This window comes from Oryza brachyantha, chromosome 3 (assembly GCF_000231095.2).
Source record: "Oryza brachyantha chromosome 3, ObraRS2, whole genome shotgun sequence".
NCBI classification, from domain to species: Eukaryota; Viridiplantae; Streptophyta; class Magnoliopsida; order Poales; family Poaceae; genus Oryza; species Oryza brachyantha.
Genome location: NC_023165.2, coordinates 13,170,717 through 13,180,392, shown reverse-complemented (window position 1 = coordinate 13,180,392; position 9,676 = coordinate 13,170,717). Strand labels below are relative to the sequence as shown.

Sequence of the window (9,676 nt, the reverse complement as noted above, 5' to 3'; positions counted from 1 at the left end):
TGAAAAAATACATCAACATCGATCTGCAACAGAAAATTAAATTAATAAAATCCATCATGAAATATTCCATTTGTTTGTTACCGTAGATGATGTTGTGTTTTCTATAAACTCGGTAGAAGTTTGATTTAAGATAAATACTAAAACTGATTTATACAATCTTTATTTTAAAATACAAGTATTTTTAGTTTGTTTAGTATAGACTAGGGTAACATCGAAAGATATCATTTTCGTCACGTCAAATTTTTAAATTTTAATTGCTTACATTTACTTATCAATCAGGATATAGAATCATGATTGAAATTATGGAGTTAACATAGAGATACTTTATATTATAGTAAACTTTGAATACTAAAAATGTATATTTTGAAAGAGTAAAACAGAGGAATTTCTCTCTCTAATTTTTTATATTCGGTGCCTTCGATTTTAGGTATATATTTGATCATTTATATTATTTAATTTTTATGCAACTATTAAAAATATAAGTAATGCTTAAAGTTTATTTAATGATAAAACATATCACAACAAAATAAATGACAATTATGTATTTTTTAATAAAACGAGTAATTTAATGTAGGTTAAACATCAATGACGTCAAATATAACAAACTAGAAGGATTAGTTAAGCTACATTTTCTTGTCTGATCTTTTTCTTAGATAATTTCTTGGTTTTTCCACGCATGCTTACCGAAATGTTGAACCATGTCTTTTTTTAAACAAAAACCTTTCTATATATAAAGTTCACCTTATCTTTCTAAAATAGATTTTTAACTTTATAGTGGTTAACTGCATCATTTATACTAAATACATATTAGAAAAATTAGATAATCTTTTATTTTCGTGACAACATGAGAAGAATACTGGCTTGCTATTCCCAAAACTGTTGGTGCTCATTTAAAAGAGATAAAATGTTAGTTAAGACCATTTTGTCCCACTAACACTAAAAATTGCCTGACCAAACAAGCTTTATTAGTGTTAATTTCCTAAAATGCATTTTATACATTCAGGCGCATCATTCATGTCTCTTAACGCAGCACTGGAACAAACTGTGCAAGATCGTTTGCTTGGCTCTTGTGTCAAGCTCCAGAACTGCACTAGCACATTTTTGAAACTAACCAAGGGAACACAACAAATGAAGAAGGATATTGCTTGGAACTAAAGTATCTCACAAAACCTTCTTCTATCTTGCATTTATTCTCTTATCCAGGATAGAAATACAGAAACCAAAATGTCAGCCTTTTCAGCCTGGCATGATATTACAGAGCATATATATACCAACTCAAAGGTTACAAACAGAAGAAAAAAAAAAGCTCGCAAATATAGGATTTTACCAAGAGCATCCCACCAACAAATGGAATATGCATCGAGCGCTCGCTGCAACTATCTACCCCCGTCCGTCCGTCGTCCCTGGTTTTTTTACCCATCCAGAGTTTCAGACACCGAAACGTGGCAAGGGCAGCATGTTGTTGAGCTTCGACGACCGGATCCTCTTCTTCCTCAGCCTCTCGGCGATGATGAAGGAGAGCTCCAGCGACTGGGATGCGTTCAGCCTTGGGTCGCAGTGGGTGTGGTAGCGGTCGCCCAGGTCATCAAAGGTCACGGTTCGGGATCCACCAATGCACTCGGTTACGTTTTGCCCAGTCATCTCGAGGTGGACGCCTCCTGGATGGCTTCCTTCTTGCTCGTGCACATCGAAGAATGCTCGCACCTCAGCCTGTCACAGATTACAGGGTTCATGATTAGTCATTCTGATGATAATCAGAGGCCTGAAATCCTGAATGTATACACTATTATCAAAAGATACATGTAAAACAATCAGTTGAGAATCACTGAGCAGATAAACTGAATAGCCATTGTCTTAGTCTTGCGGTTCAACGACTAAAGTTGTAAGAAAATATTGAAGCCTCGGATATAGTTTGTGACAGATCTCATTTCTTCCTCGTCATTCCAAGATGCAGAACCTCTTCTCTTTTAGGTTTGTGTTGTTAGAATAGTCCAATAATACCCTAATAGCCCATAATCAACAGCAAGGCGACAAGAACTGCTTTGATTTGTACAGCGTTACACCTAATCACTATTAGTTTCTTTGAACGCATCAAGCAATTTTCTATCTGCAAAATGCATACTATAAGAGACTCATCATTTTACTCTTTCAGTTGATTTAAACGTTACAAGGACTCACACAGTCCATAAATTCTGTGATGTCACCATCCTCTGCCCTTGAACTTGCACTACCAACAGAGTATTTTTTTAATTCACTAGCCATGGTCACCATCGAAATAGTTGCAGGAAAAAACTCACTAGATGCTTCCTATGCACAAATATTCTTGAACGAGATGTTTCAACCTCCAATACTCCCCCAATCAGTTCCGACATCAAGAAGTGATTTCAGTAGATCCATTTCTATCAGAACCATTGGACCCACTTCACTAAAACCATTTAACTGACATGTACTACTTGTGACCACCTATGATAGAGACCAAAAGATATTTTATCTCTGCCAGTACAAGTCCAACAACCACATCCACAATGAAACAACATATGATAGTTGATAGGTTCCAGCATCTATACCTAACACAACATTCTATACCATTATGTTTTTTGTGTATAGATTCTCCCCAGAGAATAAAATTTGAGGTAATACCGACCACCCACCAACTTTTATATTATAGACAACAAATGATCGACTAGCTAAATGACTAATTCTCATCAACAGTTCGCCCCTATGGGTTCTGAACTGGAACATCTGAAGCAAGTAATGAAATATAGCACGCTAACCCATGATCATCGAATTTGTCATTTCACAATGCATAGGCTAGTTAGCTCATACAACATTCCCCAGAAAATTACCCTCCTAGTAAGGTTGATAAGATTTCTTTTAGTGGCACTGTGGCAGTATCATAGTCAACAAAACAGATGCGGTTTATTGAAAAACAGCACTTACCAGAATGGAGTCAAAGGGGCGTGTCTTCAGACCACAGGGAGCCTTGATGGTGTTCCCGTGCATTGGATCAGTAATCCATGTGACAATTTGTCCAGAATTGCGAACAGCACGGATAAGATGGGGTAACTTGACTCTCATGTTCTCTGCCCCCATCCTTGTAATAATGGTAATTCTCCCAGGCTTGTTTGATGGGTTCAAAATCTCAATCAGCTTCACCAACTCGGTTGGGTTCATTTTGTCACTCACCTGCAATCAATATTGTGTAATATTTTATGTCAGCAAGGCATGGGTGAATTATATTTTGTAAATATGGAGTTGTTTTTAAAGGCTACCTTGATGCCAAGAGGGTTAGCAACACCCCTGAGGAACTCAACATGGGCACCATCAAGTTGGCGAGTGCGTTCACCGACCCATAGCATGTGGGCAGAGCAGTCGTAGAATAGACCAGTGGTGGAGTCCTGACGGGTCAGAGCTTGTTCATAGGGTAGGAGAAGGCACTCATGTGAGGTCCAGAAATCAGTACTTGTCATCAAAGGGTGGTCCACTGTTAGCCCAGCCGCAGACATAAATCCAAGAGCTTCATCAACCCTATGTGCCAATTCACGGTACCTGCACCAGCATACAAACAATTGTCAGATCATTGGATAGCATGACAATTAACCAAACAGTCCCAACATTCTTACACATTTTAACAACTGCTATTGAACAGGAGCTGGTTTTGTTGTTCCTGGTGAATGATATAAGATGAGGACAGATGTTGACAATGAGGACTAATTTTCATATTGTCAAACATTAGAAAGTAGAACCTAACTTCAGGTGACTTCAAACAGAATGAATGTTGAATGTTTTCAGAGCCTCTCCTGTAGAAACAGGGGCAGAAGAGTAGCAGAATGCTGTAATCCAATGCCTGTTTCTCCATTTAAACTATAATCTTTAGTTCAAGGCAATATTGCAATTACCTACGTTTGTATACAGAAGAACAAACAAACAAATTTATTGATCAATTGCCAAATGTGCGTAGGAAAAAAATACTATTAATAGGCTTTTTCTTTCTATAGAAATATCTGGAAATTTGGTAACTTCTCATATATTCTCTACAAAAAAAATACAAATCAAAACTTTTAGTCCTGATCTATAACACAATTCTAATAATGTAGTAACTTCTATTTTAGATTCCAAACCAGGCTGTCACGTTATATCGACAGGCAGGTATGTGGAAGCAATTGAGCAACAACCCTTTTAATTGGACAACGACGCAGTGCCAATCATCGCAGCAAAAGTTTGCAAACGTCTATTAGAATCACCAAAAGCCATGGAAAAGATCCGCAGGAAAAGCGCATGGAAGATCTCTTCTCACCTGTCGCCCTGCTCGCTGTGCTCGGTGAAATCGAGGTTCCACTGCGTCACGCGCTGCATGGCGGCGTATCCTCCGGTGGCGAAGGCGCGGAGGAGGTTGAGCGTGGCGGCGGACTGGGCATAGGCCCTGATCATCCTCTGCGGGTCAGGGACGCGGCTCTTCTCGTCGAACGCATCCCCGTTGATGTTGTCACCCCTGTAGCTCGGCAGCTTCACCCCGTCCCTCACCTCGAACGGATCGGATCTCGGCTTCGCGAATTGGCCGGCCATTCTCCCAACCTTTAGTCACACACACACAGAGTGAATCTTTTTTTTTTTTTTGAGGAAATTGGTTTCGATTTGATTTCAGGGTGGATTTGAGGAAATTGGGAGCGGGGAGTGGATGATGGGTTCTACCTTGATGACGGGCATTTGGCCGCCGAAGGTGAGGACGGCAGACATCTGGAGGAGGACGCGGAAGGTGTCGCGGATGTTGTTGCCGTTGAACTCCTTGAAGCTCTCGGCGCAGTCGCCGCCCTGGAGGAGGAAGGCGCGGCCCATGGCGGCGTCGGCGAGGCGCTCCTCCAGGTGCCGCGCCTCCCCGGCGAACACGATGGGAGGAAACGCCTCGATCGTACTGAGGACCGACTCGAGCTCCGCCGGGTTGGGGTACTCCGGCAGCTGCAGCGCCTTCTTCGACCTCCAGCTGTCCACCGCCCACTTCGCCGGCGCCGCGGGCTTCGGAGCCGGAGCCGCAGGGGCCTTCTCCGGCGCCACGGTGGGGGACGACGTCTTCGCCGCCGACGGGACCCCGGGGTTCTTCGACGGCTCCGCGGCGTGGACGGCGCAGACGACGGCCGCGCGGCGCTTCGCCATCATCGGTACGAAAGCCGGGGTCGCGCGGGCAGCAGGCACCCCCTGCTGCGACGACGCCACTGCGGCGGCCGCCGCGGAGCTAGTGGTGGAGAGCGCCATTGCCGTGGGTGTAGCAGCAGCAGCCGAGTCGAACTACCGTAGAGGTTCCTCTCCGTTGATCAGTTTCCTTTCCTGGGTAAACAGAGGAGGCGGTGCGCGGCGGCGTGGTGTCCTCCTGAGGAGGAATGGCAGGGGCGAGGGGCCGCTATTTATAGGAGGCGGCCGGAGCCGGTGAGCCAGCCGGAGACGCGAGGGTGGTGGGGGTGGGGGTTGGTGAGCGAGCGAGCGGAGCGCGCGGTTGTTGGACGAGGCGACGGGATGCGGCGGAGGAGGAGGAGGAGGACGACGACGAGGGCCAGAGCCAGGGGCAGTTCGGGTATTTGCCGCACTGGATCTCGCTCTCCTCGCGTCGCGCCACGTGGACGCGGCCCCCGGGAGGTTAGGTGGGGAGGAGGATGACCGGTGGGACCGGGTGCGAGTAGGTGGCCCGCGCTTCCCGGCTCGGCTCGGCGAGCTGAGCCGAGCCGAGCCAGCGTGTTTTTGGCTACGAGCCGGGAGGGAGGGAGACGTGTGGGAGGTTTGGTTGGTGATGGTGATTAGGGAGGAGGTTAGTGGTGGCTTAGTGCTAACTGCTGCTAAGTTGGTGATGGGAAAAATTGATCTTTGTGGTGATGTTAACGTGGCAACAGATGACACGTGTTGCTTTTGTTGGTTCATGGCTGATTTGGCTTCCTTTGAAACAGGGTAGGAGTTTGAAGCATCACCTGTGTCCATACCTCGATTAATTAATTGTTGCTTTCTAGGTGTCCTGTACGCTTTTGCAATGTTGCTAACTTATACCACTACATTTTTTGTTTGAATTAGTAATTAGATAAGGCAATTTAGGTATTTCTTTTACATGAAATAAGTTTTTGAAGTTAAAATATTTGAATAGACGGTAGGACTATTCCACGTGCAGCACACGAAATAGCTACGTGGTGCGCCTCAGGATGCTGTCCTCTGGTTTTCTCCTTTTTTTTTTTCTCACCCAACAAGTCCACGGTATGACGGTAAAAATATTACTCGACCTCTCATGTGATGTTGATGAAGTAACACGGTTCCATTTGGTAGGTAAAAAACATCACTCGTTTGATTCCATCGTCGTATCCAGAGCAATCAAATTACTCTCCGATGGAGAAAATCACATGATTAAATTATCAATAACTCTCTCAAAGTAAATAAAATCCTCTTTGTTAGTAGTACTTGGAGTAATTATATTAATGAGATCATGTGGTGCTCCCGAAACTTTTTTTACAATATGCAGGAACATGGGCTTGCGTGTCAGAGCCTGTGCCATTGTTTTTTTTTTCTCTTGAGTAATTTAGTTACATGAGATATGCCTATGTAGGCCCTTTACTCCGGATTTATCTCACAACATGTGTTATATTTGGTAATCATATTATGGTAGTAATTGTATATATGTATCCATTGTATCACATAAATATCTCGGATAAATTGAATACCGGTTTACTTTAAGTGTGACCATTTTTTTGGTAAAAACAGTTCATTACGATGTGTAAAAACAAGAAATTAAGATGACGATAGAGTAATCCTGCTTTGTTTAGATGAGGGTGAAGCGTGGTATAATAAAACATCAGTAATACTATATGTACAATAAGTTTAGCGATAAATTTGTATATATTATAATAAAGCATATTAAAATTGTTTTTTGGAGATCGTATCCTTGTTTTAAACAATAAATATTACGAAACGCAAGGAAGCAGTCTCGCCTCAACCCACTAAAAGAATGCTAAGGCTATTCTTAGTGACAAGTTTTATTTTGTTGTTTTCAAGATGCCACGTCAGCTCAAGTGCTATGAAATGATTAATAAAACCATCCCTTTCAATGGACAGTTTCAATTTTATCGTTTCTTAGACAAACTTACTTTTAATTTACCACATGAACTATGGTTGGATTGAGCGTAGAGAAGTTCAAATAAAACTGACTATTCCCCAACTCTGGTTTCAATCCATTTCAAAGTATTGAAAACAGTGCACAACAAGTTTAATCTAAACTAATTTTATCTCTCCTCATAAATCTCATGCCATATCACCAGTTTTACTGACATGGTATCTTATTTATTAAAATGAAATCAGCACCATGAGTAGCCTAGTAATCTATGAAACAAAACATCATGCATGACTGCATATACACATTAACAATGACCCTTCATTACTTCTTTGATTGACTAACAAATACATATATTCGATACAACAATTATAATCCCTCATAACGTAGACAGCACCTCCAATTAAACCACACCTTTCGTTATTTGTTTATGTGCATACGGTGAAATTTGATCATGTACAATCCATTTATATTGAAATGGAGGGTTTACATGCCATTGGAATTGGAATATGGTAATATATGATCCAATCACCCGATGTATGAAATCTTTAAAGTGCAATTTATTTTACCGAACAATTGTTTACTTAGCCAAGTAAATACTTCATCCTAAAATAAGTAATTACTTGACCAACTTCAGACAAATACAAATAGTACTTAAGTAAAGTAATCTTAATAATACCCCTATTGCACCAACGGTCTTTAAATTTGTTTGGGGTGTCATATAGGTCCAAACGGGCTCTGACCCGCTCCATTCGCTGACGTGGCATGCCACGGTGCTGCCTACGTGATGCTGACATCGCTCGGCCGCCGCCTGCGCCATCACGCGTCAGCCGTCTCCTGCTCGGACGAGCGCATATGTGAGAAGGGAACGAGATAGCACAACAAAGGAGTGGATGAATCGAGAATGGAGAGAAAAGAATAAGGAGAGATACTGACATGCGGGATCCACATGGCCCCACGAACACGTAGGTGCCACCGTGGCATGCCACATCAACGGATGGAGCGGGTCAGAGGCTATTTGGACCTATATGACACCTCAGATAAGTTCGAGGATCCAAAAATGTATTTTAAGAGTTTAGGGACCTAGATGACACATGCACATAAGTTTAGGGACCGCTGATGCACATCACTCTTATTTACTCTTTTAACGGTGGAAAAATGTGTTAACGTTACTCCTAACAGGTGTAATAATTGTGCTTGCCCATATTTACTCGTATTTCTTTCATTCTAAGTCCCAAAATAACCACTTATTTTTTAGATAAATTTTTTAGCTAAAAAATAATTTATTTTAAGACGAAGGAATCAATACACATTATATTAAGCAGCAAGTAGAAGCTATTGCACAAGCAATATTAGGTACGGCGGGATTACGAATCCGGTTTGTGTTATCTGCTTCTTTGACTAATTAACCTTCCTGTGGTAGTTGGTGAGGCACAACTAAGATGACTTTAGCTTTATATCAGGAGGGGACCTCTAATCACTAATGGTCTCTTAATTAATCACTACTCTCTCACACAAATGGCTCATGAATCACTACTAGTAGTGAGCCACTTGCAGTGCCCGAGACGCATGCAGCTAGCAAGCCAGCCGGCCAGAAGAAACCGGTTGGGTCGCGCGAGCCGAGCCGAGCCGAGCCGAGAGCCAGCAGCTGGTTGGTGGCCCACAGGGGAGGAAACCGCTATAACCACCAGGAGCCACGCCCACGTCACTGTACTGTGGGGCCACCGGGGTCCCACAGCTAGGTCCCCGATAGACGCGGTCCCGCCGTCGCATGCTCCCAGCTTCTGATGCTAAAATTGCCCTTGGACTGCGCCTAGTCGTGGTGCATGATGATCTATAAATATTGCTAACAGATAAATTTGGAATGGAAAGGAAAAACCGACAATATTTTTTTTTTAATTGTTCCTCTGTGTTTAGATTTTATATAGGTTTTTATATTTCAGTTTATGTGAAGGACGATGAAGTATAATGTATTAATTAATATATTTAACATATACTTATTGTTTATGTTTCCAGAGACTTGCATGTGTTTTAATCAACCTAGGAGCACCTGAAATTTTCGGCAATGTCTATCCATTGGTTATAGTCTTATGGAGGTTTTAGGCATTCTTATCCACTCTATTATCCGTGTTTTTTCGTGGTTTTAGAACAACCGTTATGTATGGGCAGCCACCCATGCAATTGAAGTTATTGAGTATGAGATAAGTTCTTATCCACTCTATTATGCATGACTCTCCGTGGTTTAAGCAGGAGCCATTATGCATGAGAAACCATCTCTATAATTGAATTTACTGAGTATGAGATAAGTTCTTTTTACAAACCTGAAAACTTTATTCTTTTTAGACAATAAAATTCCAGTCAAACTTTCCTTCAAAGAAGGTATAACCAATTATTAAAAAAGCTATAGGACAAATAACTACAAATTACAAAACACTAGCTTTCAAAATCAAGAAAAGTACTTAGAAAATCATCTTTATATATATATATATATAATTGTTTTTCCACAACGACTTATAAGCTAAATGTAGCCGCTATATTCCTCGGACCAACAAATCCGATCCGTGAAAATAATGACTAACCATTGTGTTGATTGATGCT

The 9,676-nt window shown here is 41.9% G+C and overlaps 1 protein-coding gene across 1 annotated transcript; it reads right to left on the bottom strand.

The window, feature by feature from the left end:
• Positions 1-1,157: 1,157 nt before the first annotated feature.
• LOC102701806 (phospho-2-dehydro-3-deoxyheptonate aldolase 1, chloroplastic) lies at positions 1,158-5,385 on the bottom strand. The gene is made up of 5 exons (XM_006651394.3): positions 4,693-5,385; positions 4,298-4,575; positions 3,273-3,549; positions 2,941-3,186; positions 1,158-1,710 (listed from the first exon to the last, which is right to left on the bottom strand). Exons 1-5 carry the CDS (start codon positions 5,248-5,250, stop codon positions 1,429-1,431), a joined length of 1,641 nt encoding a protein of 546 aa, XP_006651457.2. The 5' UTR covers positions 5,251-5,385; the 3' UTR covers positions 1,158-1,428.
• Positions 5,386-9,676: the final 4,291 nt, after the last annotated feature.

Coding starts and splice junctions, on each gene's coding strand:
- LOC102701806 (XM_006651394.3), bottom strand. CDS start 5,250: ATGGCGCTCTCCACCACTAGCTCCGCGGCGGCCGCCGCAGTGGCGTCG. Junction 3,550..4,297: donor CACAGCGAGCAGGGCGACAG/GTGAGAAGAGAT, acceptor ATGCTGGTGCAG/GTACCGTGAATTGGCACATA. Junction 3,187..3,272: donor CTAACCCTCTTGGCATCAAG/GTAGCCTTTAAA, acceptor TATTGATTGCAG/GTGAGTGACAAAATGAACCC.